General features: G+C 34.9%; 1 protein-coding gene across 1 annotated transcript in view; it reads left to right on the forward strand.

The window, feature by feature from the left end:
* tcerg1l (transcription elongation regulator 1 like) overlaps positions 1–22,616 on the forward strand; it is an 85,677-nt gene extending 63,061 nt beyond the window's left edge. The window contains exons 5-13 of the mRNA XM_059532786.1: positions 5,240–5,365; positions 8,927–9,009; positions 10,419–10,507; positions 15,506–15,657; positions 17,252–17,327; positions 18,546–18,654; positions 18,869–18,958; positions 19,292–19,410; positions 21,171–22,616. Coding sequence (XP_059388769.1) covers positions 5,240–5,365; positions 8,927–9,009; positions 10,419–10,507; positions 15,506–15,657; positions 17,252–17,327; positions 18,546–18,654; positions 18,869–18,958; positions 19,292–19,410; positions 21,171–21,327 — 1,001 coding nt within the window. The 3' untranslated portion in view covers positions 21,328–22,616. The remainder of the gene's footprint in view (positions 1–5,239; positions 5,366–8,926; positions 9,010–10,418; positions 10,508–15,505; positions 15,658–17,251; positions 17,328–18,545; positions 18,655–18,868; positions 18,959–19,291; positions 19,411–21,170) is intronic.
* The last annotated feature ends 235 nt before the right edge of the window (positions 22,617–22,851 follow it).

Genomic DNA, 22,851 nt, shown 5'->3' on the forward strand with positions numbered 1-22,851 from the left:
GATTAGTAATTACGATTATCAGAATTGACATTGAAATATGTTTATACCATTGTTTGATGCAACTACATGCTGTATTTTTATATGAAAATAAGCTGAAAACACTCTAACTGAAAAACCTTTAGTGCGTTTCTATAGCATTATGCTTCAAATGTCAAATAAACATTGGATTGGTTTCTTTTTAAAATTATAAAAAAGGTAAAAATATGAATGGTGTTATAATGTTATACTAAAACTAAAACAATGGAAAAACTTTGAGCGATTAATTGCCACTTTGAAAGATTATGTAATTGTGGCATTCATAATTGTAATCGCGATTAGAAATTCGAATGATTGTGCAGCCCTAAATGAAATGCTAATTTAATGCAACAAATTTGTTGTTTTTCAGTAAATTTCATAACATGATGATTATTTACCTTGACTTACAATAATATAATCCATGGTATTTCCCTTATATAACTTGAGTCACATTTGTTTGTTCATTTTCAGGATAATTAGTTAGCTCCTTCATGGTGGTGATCTTGTTTAAAGGGCTGGTGATGTAATAAAAGGTCCATAAAAATTGATCAGCTACCCGGCTCTGAATGAATATAATCAGAAGTTACAGAAGCGTGTCCGATGGTAAGGCCAGTGAATCGTCTCGTTGAGCAGATACCATCAGGTAAGGGGCTTCAGTCAAGGTCCAGTGTCAGCAGCAGCAATACATTCTCATTCATAATGAAGAGGCTATTCTGATTCCCAAATAAATAAACATTTATTATTCTGTTGGTCGCATGAGCATGACAGGAATTGTAAATTGATACAAATTACTGGGATACACAATGGGTACATTACAGTTTCCCTCTTTCTTTATGACAAATGCATCTAATAAAAGATGTGGTCCGCTCATAAATAGACTATGCTAATATTTTGAAATGTATACACATACCTGTGTGCAACTTATAAGCTGGCATGTCTGGAAGCCAGCATTGTAACAGATCTTCACTGCAATAAGCTGAATGCTTTTCACACGTAATTATTTTAGTTATTATTTCAGCATGGATGAGACTATCTGTACTTTTTCTGTCCAGTCCCTAGTCCCTAGTTTCATGATGATTTCCTTAACATATCGCCAACAGGATTTGTGCATTGGGTTTTGAATTATTCCATAAAAGAAGCTCTATGACCAATAAAAGTAATGATTCTTGTGCATTTTGTTCATCATTTGTTCACAAAAACATATGAATTTTGAAGCCTAAATACAATCGCCAGGAGTAACAAACAAAATATTGTCTATAAAACAAACCATTCACCACCATTCAGCTTTTTTTTATTTTTTTAATGTACAAGTTGGAAAGTTCGTGTTGGAAAAGTTTGCAAGACTGCAAGTATAAAGCGGATGAGTTTTCTTGTTCAGTGTAATGATTTTTGATGTCTCTGACAACCTCGGTAGTCCCATTCAGCCACTTAACCTTCCATTTTCAAGACATTAAAAAAAGTCAGCTATTACTGGTGTATTATATATCCTAGAATAAAACATGAACCATAGACCGTATTTCAAACATTTAACCAAATCCTCATTTAACAATCCCATTGACTTGACAATGGAATGGCAGATGTTTTACAAGTCTACAAATGTAAAAAGGTCACTCAATGCAGTTTTGCCCACTATTTGTGTGATCTGTGTATTTTTATGCATCATTAGCATAGTGACATGCTAATGCCAAACTCTATTTGGAATCAATTATGAGTCAAATCTCCCATGCAGAATTGCTGCCTATGTAGAACGCTCAAAATTGGTACATGAGGTTTTAATTTCTGTTTAAATGCTGCCTATACAAGCTGTAGTCTTAGACTAGCCAAAAACATTAGGCTAATATACCAAACCAAATAACGAACAGCGAGCAGCAGAATGCAGAGATTTAGACCTTGGGTTTTAACCTCAAACATTCACCATGCATCATGTCGAATGTAAAGGTCTCCTCTGTCTCTCACCCCTAGCAACCATTTGTCTCCTACAGGTCATTCCGAAAGCTTTCACTGCCTCTGTCTGATGCCTTCATAACAACAGATTACAGATAATGTCCTCTTGTCACCCCCTGTCCCATCAGTCCTGACATCAAAACATATCAAAGTCTCTTAACCTTCCCAAGAGTAATATCAACTGATCGACCCTGTTTTGATTCGCTCGGTTCAGGGTGAAGACAGGACACCTATAAACCTTTATGAGCAAATTAATCCTTTTTTATCCTCAAAGCAAAAAATTTAAAATAAAGGGACAGCTCACCCAAAAATGAAAATTGTGATTGTTTGCTCAGGCTCATGCCATGGGAAAAGCGGTATTAGAGCAGAGACAGAGAACGATTCGCTCTCGTTGTTGATTTTAGTAGCTTTAATCAGTTTTCAGGTTTTTGATCATGTGCTTTTAATTATTTAATGACTATGCTGGAAGGTGTCTTTTTACTGAAGCCTGCATGGCTGTTATTCAGCAATCTCATCTTTTTATATGTAAGACAAGCAGCTAATTCAAGATTGATGAGATATGTGTGAGACGTGTCCTCAAAGAGTGTGGGCCTCACAACATATAAAACTTTGAGTGAAATAAATGAAAACGAATGCCCAGTAACCTAGAGACAAGCCAGATATCATGGGGGTATAGTAATGATCAGTATCTACCCAAGGTTATCAATCCAGCATCTCTCTCTCTCTGTGTGTGTGTGTGTGTGTGTGTCGGTGTGTCTCCCAGATCTGAAAGTAATAGCAAGAAAAGCCATATTGTTTCGGTGAACAGATGCAAATCATGAGTTCATGCATCATTAAATGTTTTAATGAGCAGATCTCATCATCTCCCTCTTCATTTAACTTCTTATAATGCACAATACATCTTTTCAAAAAAGTAACTGACAGGACACAACGGTGACTGATATTCTTTTATAATGAACTGAGGCTCGAGAGGCAGAAATAATAACAAATGTAATGATTTATCGTCACATTTAAAGTTAGATTTTGAGAAGAACTTCATTTCATATGGACAATTAATAATAATAAATATATATTTTATGCAGGGCATTACACCATATTTTTGTCTAGCTGCAAATGATACATATATTCAATACATATTTTTAATATAACAAATATATATATATATATATATATATATATATATATAGTTTACCATGGTGTCAGAATTTTACACACATTTATTAATAAAAACAATACTAGTATCTCATGGTACTAAAATAAAACTGTCTATGACTGTATTATTGAAAATTTATTTAATTCTATCTATTTTTAGTATATTTTATTGTTCCTATATTGTATTATTTTATTTTTCAAGTTTAATTTCTTTCAATTGAAGTCATTTAACGTCATTTTCACGTTGTGGCTTAAAAGGGCAACAACAGAAACAGAAAGGGCAATGTCACTTATAATCCAGAAAGCTTGATAACTTCAGCCGTTTTTGTGAAGCTGAACATCACAAATGCTTTAAAAATGCATCTGCTTTCTGCGCTCGTGGAAATGGCACATACATATTCAACCTGACAATCTGTCAACCCCTCTGGATTTCAGCAATGCCCAGCCCAGAGCTGAAGCCAAATGTAATTAACCTTTATGAACAAGCGGAGTCTGTTGAGCAGAATTTGGACAGACGCTAGAAAATTAAAGGTTAAATATGGCCCGGTTGATGAGAAAAAGCCTCAAGCCTCTTCCAGCATTTTCAGTGTTTAACCATTCAGACGAACTTTTGATTGAAGCTTTGATCAGTTTAATAAGTTTAGAGAGGAAAATGAAATGCTCTTTTGATTCCCAATGATGAAAGCAACATTTATGTCGATCTAGGGAATTATTTTGCTGATTGTCCTCCTGTAGGTTTGTTTATGCGGGTTTGAGATTTGGGAATTTAATCCATAGCCTTACTGGCTTGTGGAAAATGGATAGCCAGACTGATTTGTAATGCATAATGTTTGTGTATTTTGCAGTGTGTCCTTGGCATCATCTCTAATAGCATTACTTTTCACAGTTTGTCACAGTTAATAAGAAAGAACATGATTTAATGCAATCCCTGCTGTAAAAAGAAAGAGATGGAGAGAAAAAAAAGCTTATTTCAGCTGAAGCAGATCCAGTGTTTTTTTTTTTTAAGGGGGGGGGGGGGTGTTTGCTGTATGAATGTATGTACAGTACAGACCAAAAGTTTGGAAACATTACTATTTTTTAATGTTTTTGAAAGAAGTTTCTTCTGCTCATCAAACCTGCATTTATTTGATCAAAAATACAGAAAAAAAACAGTAATATTGTGAAATATTATTACAACTTAAAATAATTGTTTTCTATTTGAATATACTTTAAAAAAAAGAATTTATTCCTGTGATGCAAAGCTGAATTTTCAGCATCATTACTCCAGCCTTCAGTGTCACATGTAACATCCAGTCGATCACATGATCATTTAGAAATCATTCTAATATTCTGATTTATTATGAGTGTTGGAAACAGTTCTGCTGTCTAATATATTTGATGAATAAAAGGTTAAAAAGAACTGCATTTATTCAAAATAAATAAAAATTCTAATAAAATATATTCTAATAATATATTTTCTTTACTATCACTTTTAATCAATTTAACACATCATTGCTGAATAAAAGTATTGATTTTATTTAAAAAGATGAAAGAAAAAAAGTTACTGACCCCAAATTACTGACCAGTAGTGTATATTGTTATCACAGAATATTTATATTTTAAAAACATAGCTTCTTTTTTTTTTTACTTTTTATTCATCAAAGTATCCTAAAAAAGTATCACATGTTCTGAAAAAATATTAAGCAGCAGAACTGTTTCTAACTTTGATAATGAATCATCATATTAGAATGATTTCTAAAGGATCATGTGATAATGATCCTAAAAATTCAGCTTTGCATCACAGAAATAAATGATAATTTAAAGTATAATAAATTTAAAAACAATTATTTTAAGTTGTAATAATATTTCACAATATTACTGTTTTTTCTGTATTTTTGATCAAATAAATGCAGGCTTGATGAGCAGAAGAAACGTCTTTCAAAAACATTAAAAATAGTAATGTTTCCAAACTTTTGGTCTGTACTGTATGTATGTATCTATGTATACACACACACACACACACACACACACCAACTTTTTAGGGCTTACCATTCGGTTTAATCTGTAATTCTCTGTCTTTCTCTCTCAGTAGGTCTCTGTGCTTCATGCATATTAAATTCTTCTTCTATGTTCTCTCTGTGGCATACAGGAACACGGAGGAGCTGGGAAGGCTTGATGGGACCCATCCTGCCCTCTCGGATCACCGCAGTAACATCACTCACTGCTCCTGGAGTGACCCTACTTACTGGAAACTGGAAAAAGCAAAGAGTAACAGGTGAGATAGCATACATGAAATATAATACAATCTTAAGTGGCATTTTCACAATATGGTTTCACAAAATAATAAGCAACAAAACTGTTTTCAACATTAATGCTATTAAGAAATTGTCCCTGAGCAGCAAATCATAGAATGATTTATGAAGGACCATGTGACACTGAAGACTGGAGAAAATGTCACAGGAATAAATGTCATTTTATAATATTTAAAATTTTACTGTAATATTATTTCACCATATTACTGTTTTAACTGTATTTTTGATCAAACAAATGCAGCCACGGTTTACAGTATGATATTTTTATTTTATTTAAAAAATACCTATGCAAAGAAACTTTTTTTTTTTTTTTTTCAGCCCAGGCCATTTTTACTTAATGGAGTTATTATTGTGCCATGTTTGAAGTGAGGAATGTTTTTGAAATTGCATCAATTTTTAGTGATTTATTCGACAAGTTTGTTTTACAAAAATAAATTAATAACTAAATAAATAACAACCTTGCAGGCACTTCTAAAGGAGGCTTTAATTAAAGGACATCTGCTATATAGCCTTTCACATTTATTAATAAAGGGATCATAGAGAAAAGGATGAAAACCATTTTTCACTTGCTTTTCCAGTCATCATGAAATTCATTGCATTTTTTACTAGATACATCTGAGTCTGCACACTCTAGTTAAACAGATATAACTTGTCCAGCAATGTTCAACAGTCACACTCCTTCCTTCCTTCCCTCCACATTATGGTGTAGTTCCATATTCCCTATTTGACACATATTTTGGACAGCAGCCTTGTGTTTATCACGGCATAAACAGCTTGTGATTCAACTAGTCGCCACACAGATTTTCCTCTCCATTGTCTTCCGTCTACATAAGACCTCAGAGTGGAAGCATGCCATGGAAGTGTCTGCACTGACAGAAACAGATGAATGGTTTGTGTAGGCGTGGATGAGAGGTTTTCCATCAACGCTTCCAGCTCTGTGATGATGACTGATATAAATCAAACAGAAGCTTCATTCAGCCTTTATTGCAAAGCAGTTGCTTGTTGTTACACAAAGATGTGCTATGGGGCCAGAACAGTTTCATCTAAGTTTAATCAGGATGTGTCAGCGCAAGTTGTTTTATATGTCATCTATTACTTGCTGTTCCCATCATGCCCCCATTAACTGTATACATAATACTTCCGTTCAAAAATTTTAGCTTTTTTTTTTTTGAAGAAGAATCCGGATCAAGTTTGACACACTTTGGTATAGGCTTGCCTGAAATTTAAATTAACATTTAAAAGCTTGAAGTGTGGAGGTTATACTTAGCCTGAAAATGCCAGACAGGCCAATAAAAACTCAGATTTTAGATTACTTCAGACCCTATCAGAGCACTAAACCACAAAAGACCACTAGACCTTTAAAAGTTTCTTACGTTTTTTTGTCATGATTCAACATGTTGGTAGATATTTTAGCAAAGTTGCTAGCATAGCATGTTTTATTATGCTGTTTACATATTTACACATTTTTTATCATATTTTAGCAAGTTGTTTTAGCACATTGTCGGCATGTTTTCACAAATTGTTCACATTGTTAACATGATCAAACACATTGCTAGCATGTTTCTAGCATGAGTTAACATGTTGCTAGCATGTTTTAACAAGTTGCTAGCATAGCACTTTTTATCATCTTGTTAGCATATATTAACAAGATGATAGCATTTTTAACATTGTTTGCATGTTTTAGCAAATTATTCACATTTTAACATGATCAAACACATTGCTAGCATATTTAAAGCAAGAGTTAACATGTTGTTAGCATGTTTTAACAAGTTGATAGCACAGCATCACAGTTTTATCATCAATCTAGCATATTTTTGCATGATTGTAGCATATGTTAACAAGTTGCAAGTATTTTGTAACACATTTTTGTGTGTTTAAGTAAATTGTTCACATTTTTTAACATTCTAACACAATTGTTAGCATGTTTCCAGCACAATTTAACACGTTTAACATGGCAAGGCAATTTATTTCTAAAGCACGGTTAAAAACAACAAGTTGACCAATGTGCTGTACAGATTCTAAAAACATAAATAAACAAACAACATATACACAATAAACATTTCACAAATAACAACATATCACTGAACAGCATTTTGCAAAAAAAGCCTGGGAGAATAAATGAGTTTTTAACTAATTTTTAGGAAGTTTGTTTTAACAAGTTGGTAACATGTTTAGTTCTTGCTAGCACATTTTAACATACTATGAATGCAGATGGTAGTTTACAATGTTAAGAAACAAGTCTATATGACTGATGCACTAAATCCAAGTCCTCTGAAGTCATTTTGCTACTTTGTACGAGGAAAAGACTGAAATGTATAAGTTGACCATTTGTATTTCCTGTCAGAATTAATTGTTTGCATGCCTTGTGTTTAATTTTACAGAATATGTAGAATCAAGGCAACCTTCAGCTAACGTCATTCTCACCTCTGAGCAAGAGCTTTTCTCCATGACGCTTCTTTGTTGTTTTTAAAGCTGCTGAATTCAGTGTGCAGCCTGTTTGAGTTTAATTTCATGCAGGACAAAAGATCAAGCAGCGCATCTGATTTCCACTCCACCTTATGCTTGCCACATCTAACTTCATACCTTTCCTTGGAGATAAAGTGAAAATTATTTTGGACTAGACTGAGTTTGAGTGTGTTCAAACTATGACTGACTAACGACATGGGCCGGCTCTAGGTTATTTGATGCCCAAGGTGTTATTTGGCGTTATAATACATTATTGATCTTCTGAATATTCTGTCAATATTCATAAAGAGCAAATGGCATTTTCATTGTTTGTACTCAATGTAATACGCTGTGTATCTGTGTGTGAAAAAAAATGATGTACTGTAGAAACAATTTTCACTCAGAAATTGCTAGTAAATATCATAATTAATTACAAAGAAATGGCAAGTAACACAGTGAATTAAACTAAGTGTTGGAAGTAAGTTTGGGCTCAGTAAGATATTCAGTATTTTGAAAGAAGTGTATTCTGCTGTGCTATTGTTAAGTGTTATTACATGTTAATATAACTGTTTTAATATATTTTAAAAAGTCATTTATTTCTTTGATCAAAGCTGAATTTTCTGCATCATTACTCCAGTCTCCAGTGTCACATGACCCTTATGAAATAATTTTAATATGCTGATACTTTTAACTGTTACATTTAAGTTGTTTATACAGTATGTCTGCTCTAAAATATTATTTAAACTTAAAATAACTGCTTTCTATTTTATATTTTAAAATATAATTTATTGTTGCTTTCAAAGCTAAATTTTCAGCATCATTATACTGCAGAAAGTTTTTCAAGATTTTTTAATGAATAGAAAGTTAAATAAATATACACACATACATATGTGTGTGTGTAGCTCTCAGTATAAACTGATTTGCAGTGTTTTCATTATGGGAATTCATTGATTAATTTGATCCCACAGACATTTGATTTGTAGATGAAGTGAATATGGGAATTTAATGAGGTTGATTTCTTGAAGAAAAAATGTGGATTTTGGCATTGGGGGATACTGAGCATTTATCTCTGTCCTCAGATAAGATTTTGGAATTGAAGAAGCCATCCTGCACAGATGCCTTAGTGCTCCGCCGTAATCCAAACCCAGAGGCTAAAGCTGAGGTTTGCAATCCTCATCATTCTTTCATCAGTCCTCATATCATTCTCTCATTAGCTGTATTTGATTCTTAAAACCATTTTAGAGGATACATTGACATAATTGCCATTGCCATAATTTTAATTCGCTGCTAGACCTTGGTCTTTGTAAAAAAATGTTCAGGATTGTCTTAGAGGCAGAAAGAATATCGAACTGATTTATAGAAAAGGTCAGACTGCGGGCACAATCAGATCTGGAGTCCAATTAAGATTGAGTTAATAATCTCTTTTGTTGAAGAGCGCTGTACCAGAGTGTCCCCATAGGTGACGGCTTTTAAAATCTTCTCAGCCAGATTAATTAGCCAATTCCCCTAGAACGGTAATTCATTTGACCGTTAAAAGTGTGCAAGCCTGCTGGCCGACCTTATGCAGAGAATCAGTAATCTGCATCATTCGGTCGTGCAGGCACTGGATAATTTGTTGTTTGCTGAGTGTGTGTTCAAGGCTGAACACATCTACACTATTTATCAGATTGATGATCAACACTATATTTGATTATTACACTTGTACCGTATTTTTCGGACTATAAGTCGCACCTGAGTATAAGTTGCATCAGTCCAAAAATACGTCATGATGAGGAAAAAACATGTATAAGTCGCACTGGACTGTAAGTCGCATTTATTTAGAACCAATAACCAAGAGAAAACATTACTGTCTACAGCCGCGTGTGGGCGCTCTATGCTGCTCAGTGTAGACTACAGGAGCACTGAGCAGCATAGAGCGCCCTCTGGCGGCTGTAAACGGTAATGTTTTCTCTAAGTTCATTTCTCTTGGTTCATGTGAAATTAATTTTGATAAATAAGTCGCACCTGACTATAAGTCGCAGGACCAGCCAAACTATGAAAAAGTGCGACCTATAGTCCGGAAAATACGGTAACCTGTGTTTGGGGTGAGATAATTGAGGTTCACTTTGCCTGCATAATAACAGAGTAGAAAACAACATATGTGCTGTTTTAAAGCCTCGCAGTCTGCTGCAGAACCAAACTGACTGATTCGATTTCAGATGTGATTTGGAATTATCTGTATATACCGTATTTCTATAATAAAAAATAAGATACTCAAAAAAAGGAGTATTTAGATTTTTAGTTATTATTTTTAAGTTTAGGTATTTTTTATACTGTTAGTTAGCTGTATTTTTACTATATTTTACTTAAAAAAAACACAAATGCAGTTTGATTGAGATTAATTGAAAGGCACGATGTAAAAAAAAAAGATTTTTTAGAATTTTTAAAAACATTTATCTGTTTTTGCAAATTAACTCTTCATATTTCTATTTAAGATTTCAATTTTAGTAATTTAATCTCTCTCTCTCTCACTCTCTCTCTCTTTTCTCTCTAAATTTAAATGTCAAGCTAATATTCTTTTTGTGTGTGCAGGATGGGCCTTTTAAAGTCAGTATGGATGAGGACAGCTCGCTCAAAGACAAGCGGCCAGTTGCATCTACACCTATACCTGGATCACCATGGTAATGACCCGTTTTGTCCACGAAAATATGATTGTATGGCTCGCCATCAATTTGATGCATCTTTATTGCTAATAAATGACTCTCTGCATGCAAGATAATGACCAATCGATCTTGTTCACACAGTTGTCTCTGTGTCAACCTACTCTTTTAAATGCCACTGTTGTAAGTGCGCTGTTTTCTCCTCTGTTTTGGAATGCTTTAATAGCCAATTTGTTCTTCTATAGTGACAAAGATGTTTGTTTTATCTCCTCTCATTCTGTCATAAATGTCAGCAGTTTTAGCACCATTTAAATGATGCATGCCGCTTTATAAGTGTTTGATGACAGTAATACATGCTTGAATAAAATACAGCAGTGCACATGGCAAACGTCCAGTGCTAAACAGATGCACTGACACCCAATCGAAAACCTGCATTAGGACGACGTGTTACGCAAGTCTTCCATTTTTCTCTGCCAAAGCAGTGTGGGCTTTCCTTCACTGCAAACAAATACTCACACACACATTTTCTAAGCCCAGGAGGTGTCATGGCTTATCGCGTTCAGCTTTTGTTGAATCACACAAACTGGCTTCACTGTTAAATTCATTTAACATGTGGTTGATGACACCAGAACTGGAGCTGTTGTGTGATTATCCAGATATTGATGTTGGTTAGATTCCTTTGTTAAAATTTAGAATGTAACCCAAAGGAAAGCTCATATGGGATCTCTTTAGTGTCTTAAATGTGTCAAAAGTGAGATTGAATGGAGGACAAACTGAGATTGTTGCTTTATTGCTTATTGTTGTCAACTTGTTGGATATTTATTTTATTTATAATTCAAGAAGAGACCTCAATAATGTCTCATATTATATCAGGACAGATCATTTGTGAAGGTTTTTTTTTTTTTCATTTGGGCATAGTTAATTTATACATGTATATTTTCTTTAGTTAGCTAATTCTGTAAATTGCATGGGAAACCTTGGAATATTAGTTATATCAGTTCATAAGTGTTGTTTGGGATTACACATACATGTGCTGTATGTTTTGATCCTGATTTGTTCTGCACAGGCTGTGCAATACATATTTATTCCCTAAAAAGTACCAGTTCATAAGAGTCCTCACAAATCAAACTGGTAATGTTGATGTATGTTTTTGATTCAGTCAAAGTCACCTTTATTTATATAGCGCTTTAAACAAAATACATTGCGTCAAAGCAACTGAACAACATTCATTAGGAAAACAGTGTCAATAATGAAAAAATGATAGTTAAAGGCAGTTCATCACTGAATTCAGTTATGTCATCTCCGTTCAATTAAATAGTGTCTGTGCATTTATTTGCAATCAAGTCAACGATATCGCTGTAGATGAAGTGTCCCCAACTAAGCAAGCCAGAGGCGACAGCGGCTAGGAACCGAAACTCCATCGGTGACAAAATGGAGAAAAAAACCTTGGGAGAAACCAAGCTCAGTTGGGGGGCCAGTTCTCCTCTGACCAGACGAAACCAGTAGTTCAATTCCAGGCTGCAGCAAAGTCAGATTGTGCAGAAGAATCATCTGTTTCCTGTGGTCTTGTCCTGGTGCTCCTTTGAGACAAGGTCTTTACAGGGGATCTGTATCTGGGGCTCTAGTTGTCCTGGTCTCCGCTGTCTTTAAGGGATGTAGAGGTCCTTTCTAGGTGCTGATCCAGCATCTGGTCTGGATACGTACTGGATCCGGGTGACTGCAGTGACCCTCTGATCTGGACACATACTGGATCTGGTGGCCACGGTGACCTCGGAACAAGAGAGAAACAGACAAATATTAGCGTAGATGCCAGTCTTCTAATGATGTAGCAAGTACATAGGGTGTTATTGGAAGTGTTTCCGGTTCCGGTTTACCTAATTAATGCAGCCTAAAAAACCTTTAACGGATTTGGATAATAAAAGCATATTAGTATGTTATGTGTATGCCAGGTTAAAGAGATGGGTCTTTAATCTAGATTTAAACTGCAAGAGTGTGTCTGCCTCCCGAACAATATTAGGTAGGTTATTCCAGAGTTTAGGCGCCAAATAGGAAAAGGATCTGCCGCCCGCAGTTGATTTTGATATTCTAGGTATTATCAAATTGCCTGAGTTTTGAGAACGTAGCGGACGTAGAGGATTATAATGTAAAAGGAGCTCATTCAAATACTGAGGTGCTAAACCATTCAGGGCTTTATAGGTAATAAGCAATATTTTTAAATATATACGATGCTTGATAGGGAGCCAGTGCAGTGTTGACAGGACCGGGCTAATATGGTCATACTTCCTGGTTCTAGTAAGAACTCTTGCTGCTGCATTTTGGACTAGCTGTAGTTTGTTTACTAAGCGTGCAGAACAACCACCCAATAAAGCATTACAATAATCTAACCTTGAGGTCATAAAAGCATGGATTAACATTTCTGCATTTGACATTGAGAGCATAGACCGTAATTTAGATATATTTTTGAGATGGAAAAATGCAGTTTTACAAATGCTAGAAACGTGGCTTTCTAAGGAAAGATTGCGATCAAATAGCACACCTAGGTTCCTAACTGATGATGAAGAATTGACAGAGCAACCATCAAGTCTTAGACAGTGTTCTAGGTTATTACAAGCGGAGTTTTTAGGTCCTATAATTAACACCTCTGTTTTTTCAGAATTTAGCAGTAAGAAATTACTCGTCATCCAGTTTTTTATATCGACTATCTAATCCATTAGTTTTTCAAATTGGTGTGTTTCACCGGGCTGCGAAGAAATATAGAGTTGAGTATCATCAGCATAACAGTGAAAGCTAACACCATGTTTCCTGATGATATCTCCCAAGGGTAACATATAAAGCGTGAAGAGTAGCGGCCCTAGTACTGAGCCTTGAGGTACTCCATACTGCACTTGTGAACGATAGGATACATCTTCATTCACTGCTACGAACTGATGGCGGTCATTAAAGTACGATTTAAACCATGCTAATGCACTTCCATTAATGCCAACAAAGTGTTCAAGTCTATGCAAAAGAATGTTGTGGTCAATTGTGTCAAACGCAGCACTAAGATCCAATAAAACTAATAGAGAGATACACCCACGATCAGATGATAAGAACAGATCATTTGTAACTCTAAGGAGAGCAGTCTCAGAACTATGATACGGTCTAAATCCTGACTGGAAATCCTCACATATACCATTTTTCTCTAAGAAGGAATATAATTGTGAGGATACCACCTTTTCTAGTATCTTGGACAGAAAAGGGAGATTCGAGATTGGTCTATAATTAACTAGTTCTTTGGGGTCAAGCTGTGGTTTTTTGATGAGAGGCTTAATAACAGCCAGTTTGAAGGTTTTGGGGACATATCCTAATGACAATGAGGAATTAATTTTAGTCAGAAGAGGATCTATGACTTCTGGAAGCATCTCTTTTAGGAGCTTAGATGGTATAGGGTCTAACATACATGTTGTTGGTTTAGATGATTTAACAAGTTTATACAATTCTTCCTCGCCTATAGTAGAGAATGAGTGGAACTGTTCCTCAGGGGGTCTATAGTGCACTGTCTGATGTGATACTGTAGCTGACGGCTGAATGGTTGCAATTTTATCTCTAATAGTATCGATTTTAGAAGTAAAGTAGTTCATAAAGTCATTACTGCTGTGATGTTGGGAAATGTCAACACTTGTTGAGGCTTTATTTTTCGTTAATTTAGCCACTGTATTGAATAAATACCTGGGGTTATGTTTGTTTTCTTCTAAAAGAGAAGAAAAGTAATCGGATCTAGCAGTTTTTAATGCTTTTCTGTAGGATATGTTACTTTCCCGCCAAGCAATACGAAATACCTCTAGTTTTGTTTTCCTCCAGCTGCGCTCCATTTTTCGGGCTGCTCTCTTTAGGGTGCGAGTATGCTCATTATACCATGGTGTCAAACTGTTTTCCTTAACCTTCCTTAAGCGTAAAGGAGCAACTGTATTTAAAGTGCTAGAAAAGAGAGAGTCCATAGTTTCTGTTACATCATCAAGTTCTGAAGTTTTGGATATGCTAAGGAACTTGGATACATATGATGAACATACGAGTCATTGCCTTATGAATTAGATTATGCTGGTTGTTCTGTATGTTTTCGGTTCATTTAAAAAATGTAAGTTGATAGGAGCCATTTGCTTGTGGATTGGACTATGATAGTGTTTTGCATTTTTCAGGGCATCTGATGTAAGAATAGCTTATAGTTGTTCTGCATAGTAACCCGGGATGAAACAAAGGCATAAAAAAGTTTTGTATTTTAGCATGAAACAAAATACACTCTTTTGCATCTTCTAAGCCATAGAAGAAAAACCCCAAGCAATAAAATGGTTCTTGGGTAGAGCTCTTGCTTCAAAAGTTAATTTTATAGTTATTGTTTTATATGGAGGTTGCATAGAAATGATTTAAATCCCTGCAATATTAATGGAAAGACAAATGAAGCATGTGTCTAGTGCTAACCATATGTTTGCACTATGAATAACTGCATATGAGCAGAGCGGGTGCTGCGCTTCAAAGATTTTTTTTTATATCACTGGGTCAGTCATATGGTATAGGAAGGCACTGCCGATCTCCCTGATCCAATGGGGTTGCAAAATGAAATGTCAGGATTGGTTTGTCATGGTTGGCATGAGGTTGTATCAAATTACCTCACAGACTACTGCAGAATCCATGAATACTTTATCCGACATGCCCTGAATAAAGCCTGAAATGGCTCTTAAACATGCGGAACATCTGAGAAATTGGTTGCTTTTGGATTTGTGACATAAAACTTAAATGTTTAATAGGCTTGTAGATACTTGATGCTGGACATATTGTCGATTTATCCATTTGACAATCTTCTGAACCTGTTGAAGACTGGCGTTTGTGACCCAGAATCCTCTCTCTGGGTCACTTTGGTGCTGCTTGGACTGTTTTTCGTCATCAGGATTTCTTAGTCACGTAGTGGGAATACCACAAACAGCCTGTTGGATTGTTTCTGTGTGTATATGAATGTATCAATGCATCTCTCGTTCTCTTCTGTAGGTGTGTAGTGTGGACAGGTGACGACAGGGTGTTTTTCTTCAATCCCACCATGAATTTGTCAGTATGGGAGAAACCAATTGATCTAAAAGACCGTGGAGACCTCAATCGAATCATTGAGGACCCGCCACATAAACGCAAGAAAGACTCTTTAGGTAAGATTTTGGCTGGAAAAAATAGATTATTCAGGCATATTTAACAAAATCTTTAAGCATACCATATGATTCAGGACAATTTTAGATGCCATTTAGGATGAATAGTCTACAAATTGGTATGCAGGCAATGTGTTTTCTGACCCATTTAATGGCAAATTTATTTACAAATGAAATTCAGATGACACAAAGTGAAACATAATTTAACATCAAAAGTTTAGCGAGCATGAATTATAATTGAAACATCATCGTATTTAGACAAAAACTGTTATGCAAGATTCAGTAAATGTGTTAACTGTGTAAAAAAAAAAAAAAAAAAAATGTGATGCCATAAAACATATTTTATCTAATTTCTATCTAAACATATCACCCTGTGATTTCACTGCATATTCCAAGAACCTGACATAAAATAAGAGTTCATTCATTCATTCATTGAAAAAAGTCTCCTATGCTCACAAAGGCTGCATTTATCTGACTGAAAATACAGTAAAAACACTAATGATGTGAAATGTTTTTACAATTCAAATAAATGCTTTATATTTTATTTGTAAAAAAAAAAAAAAAAAAAAAAAAAGACAAAAAAAAACCCTGCTTAAATATAAACCGGAATAAATTAGTAATTTATTACTGTAATGGCAAAACTTAATTTTCAGCAGTCTTTAGTATCACATGATCTTTCAGAAATCATTCTAATATGTTGCTTTGCTGCTCAAGAAACATTTATTGTTTATTAGTAATGTTGAAAACAGTTTTGCGGCTTAACATTTTTGTGGAAATCATTATTTTCAGGATTATTTGATAAATAGAGAACAGTATGTTTTGTGAATAGAAATCTTTTGTAACATTATAAATGTCTTTACGGTCACTTTTGATAATTTCTTTAAAAAAAACAAAAAAAATACGTACTGACCCCACACTTTTGAACAGTAGCATAATACTAATGAGATCAGGTTGGCAAGCCCTACTGTAGCCTCAAGGTAAGACTCATTTATGTTCAGATTAAGTTGCTGAATCAGTGAAGTGTAACTCACGACTTTATGATATGAAATACAGGAGCAGAGTCTGTATAAAGGGATGAAGTTGACAGAAAGTTTAATCCTCACAGTGTGATGACTCTCAAGCAAAAGTTTTAATACACCCAACCCACTGACAGCAGAACTGGTGTTCTCGTGGATTAACTAAAAGCAGTAATCCAATGAATTGGCTCTGCAAATATTGAATTAGTCTGGATCTTGTCTGGAAGTTATTATACGGTTGGCTTGATTTCCCTGTAGGTTTTTCATCTTTATTGATTTAGCTTTATTGCCATTTCGTGGAGATTATCTATTGATGACCTTAATCTATCCACCGTCTATAATTTAAATATGTCCGTTCAAGTGAATGTGTTCTTATTGTACTTCTCGGATTAACAACCTGGCATGAGCCGGGTATATCAATACAGATCAGCTTTGAGTTGTGTGCATAAATTAATTTACAAGCTTCTGGCATACTTTTACTAATTTATCTCTCATTTCTTTTGATATTCTGTTTACAATGTTAAATCCAAGTACAATTTATCACATGTAGTGATCTACTGCCTGATTTGTTCCATCAACAGACGATGGCTCAAATGCTGATGCTGATGATGAGGATGATGATGAAGAGGAACATAGTTTAAAGACTAAACGCTACAAGTAAGTAGGGTCGAGCCATGTAAAATATGACAGCAGATCTGAGTCTGTTTTAACTGATGAGGAGGATCTTGAATCAGATGTGTTGTATGTCACTCACTTTAATAATCGCAGCTCAACAGGAAGTCTCCGGTTTTTGGTGGGCAACATCTGCACTCACAGCTTGATGTGAATTTCTCATTCGGTCTCTCTTGGAGATGATTTAAATTGAACAGTCAGATGTTTGAAGTACACCCAAATGTCTGCGTAGAGACAAAAAAACATTTTACATTCCAAGAAAATATTGAAGAGATTTTGTTTATTTTGTATATTTCATTTACAGCCGTTTGGATTTGTTCTGGATTTTTTCCTTGAGGTTAATACTGGTTGGGTGATATGTTTTTGTTTTTATTTTTTCAAATACTTAATGAAAAAAGTAATAAAAAAATGTTGTTTTAAAAATAAGAAAAAAAATCATAGTCATGATTTCAATTTGTGTTCCAAACTTAAGATCATAAGCCTTTAGATCAATAAGTTTTGAAGATCAAGAGAAACAAAGTGTGTCCAAACTGTGCAGTGTATGATAAAAATTAATGATAGCAAAAGAAAAAGAATTGCTGAAATTACAAGAATATTTAATTTACATAATATTTATTGCAAAATAATTGAAGACATTTGCGTGAGTTATCCATTTACAAGTCTTTAATCAGCTAAGTGTGCTTTTCTTGATAGTTTGGGCAGAATCAATACACTGTAAAAATGATGTTTTAAAGTTATAAACATTATACATATTACAAGAAAATACTTGCTTCTTGCCATTTCTTTGCTTGTGAAATTAAAGCTGCAGTAAAAGCGATTTCTGATGTTATGCCCACGGTGGGGGCGTAGAAACCACTGAAAATGCTGTTGAAAGTTGATCGGACCATGCACCAAATTACACTTGTAGCCAATCAGCTGTAAAGGGTGTGTACACTTATGATCGGGAAATTACATGCATTGTGAACCATGTTCATTCATTTGGGGGTGAGCTATATATCCTGTCCTTTTGGGTAGGGGTGCATTTGTTTTGGTGATTTTAAATATCAACAGTGTCTCAGAAATCACTTAATGCACCTTTAACTGCAAAAAATGCCTTTTTTTTTCTGAGTGAAAATTGTTTCTGCACCAAATTTTTACATTGTATTTGAGAAAAATATGAACAGAATTACACATCAAAGCTGTTGTATTTCCATTCCTTTGAAGACTGGACCATCCTGTTGAGTGTGAAGGAAAAAATGGATCATCTCTTCGGATGGTTTTGCCGCTGGAGCACCGGATCGGCCACTTCAGAGACATGCTTCTGGAAAGAGGGGTGAGAAATCCAGTGATGGTAATGAAACTTCAGCCTTAAAGAAATAAATGAGATAAACGTTAATCAAGTTATTCACCTAAAAGTTACAATTATGCCATTATTTGACCCACCAAAAATTCTACAGACTTTGTATATTTGCACACACTGTGAATCTTAAAATGAAATGGCATAATTATTCTGGATGAGCATTATTCAACCTGTGTGTTTTAAACAGGTGTCTGCGTTCTCCACCTGGGAGAAAGAACTGCATAAAATTGTATTTGATCCACGGTACCTACTGCTAAATCCAGAGGAACGAAAACAGGTATGACACAAAGGTTTCACATCAACCTCAAACAGTAATAAATCTTCAAACTTCATTAACTCTACATTTCCACAGACCTACTGTGGTTTTGAAAGTAGTAGGTGGTGGTAAGAACAAATGTCTTCCATCAAGGTAACTATATACTGTATATCACATCATTGAGGATTCGTACATCAAAAATGAATTAATATTAAACTAATTTATTTTTATTTTTTATATTTTTTAAATAAATATTGCAATTAAAAATAAATAATCTTAAATCCATTTATTTTTAAATGTAATAAAATAATTAAGATTTATTTTATGTATTTTTATTTTTTATTTGCCCTTTAGATTTATGATCAGTTTGTCAAAGCAAGAATGAAAGAGGAGCACAAAGAGAAAAAGTGCAAACTCCATCAAGCGAAAGAAGAGTACAGAAAACTGCTAGAGGAATCAAAAGTCACATCCAGGTGAGCTTATGAAATTAGTGTGACTGCTTTAGCTGATGCATTAATAAAATCCTTCTCTAGAGCGGATTATTTATTCAGCAAAGGTGTTAATAACTGATGGTCTTTGCCGTTTGGGTCCTCATTTCCTTAGATTCTGTGTATTTGATGATAACCTTGTTTCTTGTTAAAGGTGTCACACAAAAGTAAATTTAAACACACCACAGGGATTAACACTAAGTATGACGTTTCCTCTTTGCAGGATGAACAGAGAACTTCTTTCATTCATTTCTGTTCTTTACATGATTAATTTATTGTGAAATTGTAACTAAGAGACATGAATTGGTGCACTGTTATTAACACATTCACAACTCCTGTCCTTGAAGCAAAACAACATATTTTTAAGAAGTGATCATCTTAAATCACTGAATACTCAGTAGATGGAAATACGATATAGATGCACGTTTGCATTAAAGTAGAACACCACCAGTTTTTCCTTATTTCCTTATTTCACCTTATTTTCCTTTAAGTTCTTCCCTCAACCGTCTCAGTGCATGCACTTAATTGCTGCAGTGCGCGGCACCACTATGCTAGCATTTAGCTTAGCACCATTCATTCCTTAGGATCCAAACAGGGATAAATTTAGAAGCCACCAAACTCTTCCATGTTTTCCCTATTTAATGACGGTTACATGTGTAGATACACAAGTAACTATGGTGTCACAAAATAAAACGTGGTGATTTTCTAAGTGGATAAAAAAGAAGAAAGAGAACTTCGCAGCTCTTCGACTTCGGAAGTGCAGTGATATCATCACTCCTGAAAACTCTCCCAAACTGCTACCAATGGTGCAGGAGTGCAGGGAGAGCGAGAGGGGAGGGGAGGGGAGGGGAGGGGGAGTTTTCAGGAGTGATGATGATATTTCTAGTCTTGCCATTTCTTTGCTGGTGAATATATCCCCCTATATCCGGGTCACGGCACCAATGTAACCCACCCGCTCGCTCTAAGTGTGTTTTCCAAAAGCACCGTTAGATAACTATGATTGGAAGGTCCATTGAACTCTGTGAATAAAGATGGAACTTGCGGCTATAGTTGCTTTTGGAAAATGCACCCCTTAGCAGAACTTGAACCAGTTTCCAGCATGTGAGCCAGGCGCACTGACAAGGATGCTAAAGACAGTATCCTCTATTGTCAGTCACTAGTGTACCTCTTGAGATCAGGGGAATAAGGTTCACCTGTATATCTCTTACAAACTGTCCTCATTTACATCAGCATGCTCTCATTGCAAGTTCTCACAAGGAAACAAAACTTGAGTGATATCTTTCTAGTAAGGTTTTTGAAAACCCCTAATGCTAATATTAAAATTGCGTTACTCTTAACCTATAATGCTAGCAACATGATTTGCCCCAGTAAACAACCTCTCAGAACACCCTTGCAAAACCCTGATAACCAGCCAGAACACCATATCTGTGTGTTTAGAACACCCTAGAGAAATCATAGCAGCATCCTAGCAACCAGTTTGCAACCCCCAAGAAAAAGATTTTAGTTAAGATTTCAGGAGATAACAAATGCATCAAAATTAGGGATGTTTCTTCGTGATATTGTGCTCTGCTGCTTTATTGTGCTTGGCTGCTTTATTGCTATGGGCAGGTTTCAAAGTCTGCAATAAAAAATAAAATAAAAAAAATCAGACCTCTTACAGCTGAACAATAGTGGACCATAACACTGATGATGTAAAACATCTGTTGACTGTCAAGGATCTCATTCTGATTTTCTCTTTTGAGTAGGTCGACGTTCAAAGAATTTTCAGAAAAGTTTGGAAAAGATCCGCGATTCAAACAGGTTCTGAAGAGGAAAGACCAGGAGCTGTTTTTCACCCAGTTCATCAATGTGTTAAAGAAGAGGGACAAGGAGAACAGAATTCGTCTGAGGAAGATGAGATGAGTGTTTGCAGACAGGGCTGTGAACTCTTTACAGTACTGTGAACTGAGTTCCTGTGACTGTTTATCACAGTGTATACCGAGATACCATCTGCCCATATTTCTGACCAAACCTCAGGGCAGTTTGCTTTTCAATGACTTGACTTTCCAACAAACCGAACAAAGGCAGAACCAGCTGAGTATAAGCAGCAGTTTGGAAATGAACTCTGTATATCTGAATGTGTTTCATATTGAAGCTCTTAATCTCCGGAGTATTACAAGGTTCTTAAATCACAACTCTCAACATGAATACAGAGTTTGACTCACTGGAAGTATCTAAAGCCATTGACCTGTGCACACAGGTGGAAAATGATTTTTCTATTAATTGTACATAAGTGTTGACTTGCCTGGCGCTGTACTTAAAGTGGCCGTTGTAGTGAAACCATTTTGTCAGAGTGTGACACAGATTCTCCACAGCATCGGTGAGAATCAGTAAGTGGTGTTGTGTATCCATAGTATTTTTCAAATGCTGTCTAACGGTTTGTTGTAATTACATTTGTCATGATATCTTAAAAATTAAAGTGATACTTTTTACTGAAAATTCATGTACAGTTATATGAAATGTTGTAATACTTCACCCAAAATGAACATTTGCTGAAAATGTACTAACCCTGAGGCCATCCAAGTTTCTTCATCCAAACATCCAAACTATGGGTCATCTGTAGTGAATGGGTGCCGTCAGAATGAGAGTTCAAACAGCTGATAAATTTTCAAACAGTTTCTCCTAATCTGTTTTGATGAAACTCATCTACATCTTGGGTGGTCTGAGGGAGAATACATTTTCAGCAAATTTTCATTTTTGGGTGAACTATGTCTTTAAATCAGAGCAAGTGGATTCAGTTTTTACGGAAAATTAGAAATTTTATGGAAAGGACTGTTTAGACTTGTTTGGATACATTCAATTCATGTAGCTATTTATAAGTATGAATGAATACATTATTTTATTTTGTATTTGTATGGTTGAAATGCAATTTTACATTTTTTCTGACAGCTTTTATACACACCACAAACCGGGCTCAAAACATGGTTCAACAATATACAGATTTCCCCAAAAGGTTCCAGTTATTTCACTGAACTGATCTTAAATAGAAAACTATTACAAATTATTTTACTCACAAAAGATGTGACCTTTTTATCTATTAGTTTTTTATCTTCTAAATACTAAATTCAAGTTAGAATTCTAAATTCAAGATCAACTGTGAGATATAAAAAAGGTCAAAACTGCAATGTATAAACTAACAGTTCTGAGGGGGGGGGGGAAGAATTGCAAGGTGTTAACTTGTAATTGCAAGAAAGAAATTGTGATTGTGAGATGAGAGGTCATATATATGTATTTTATGGCAGGTGGAAAAACAAAACAAAAGAGCCTGACGTAAACTGACAAAAAAAGAGATAATTCTCAGTTAACATCTCGCAAATTTTAGACTATAGCTTGCATTTCTGAATTTTTTTTTTAAGATAATAATTTTAAGATTAAAAAAAAGTAATT

The sequence above is a fragment of the Carassius carassius genome, chromosome 40, assembly GCF_963082965.1.
Source record: "Carassius carassius chromosome 40, fCarCar2.1, whole genome shotgun sequence".
Lineage (NCBI taxonomy): Eukaryota > Metazoa > Chordata > Actinopteri > Cypriniformes > Cyprinidae > Carassius > Carassius carassius.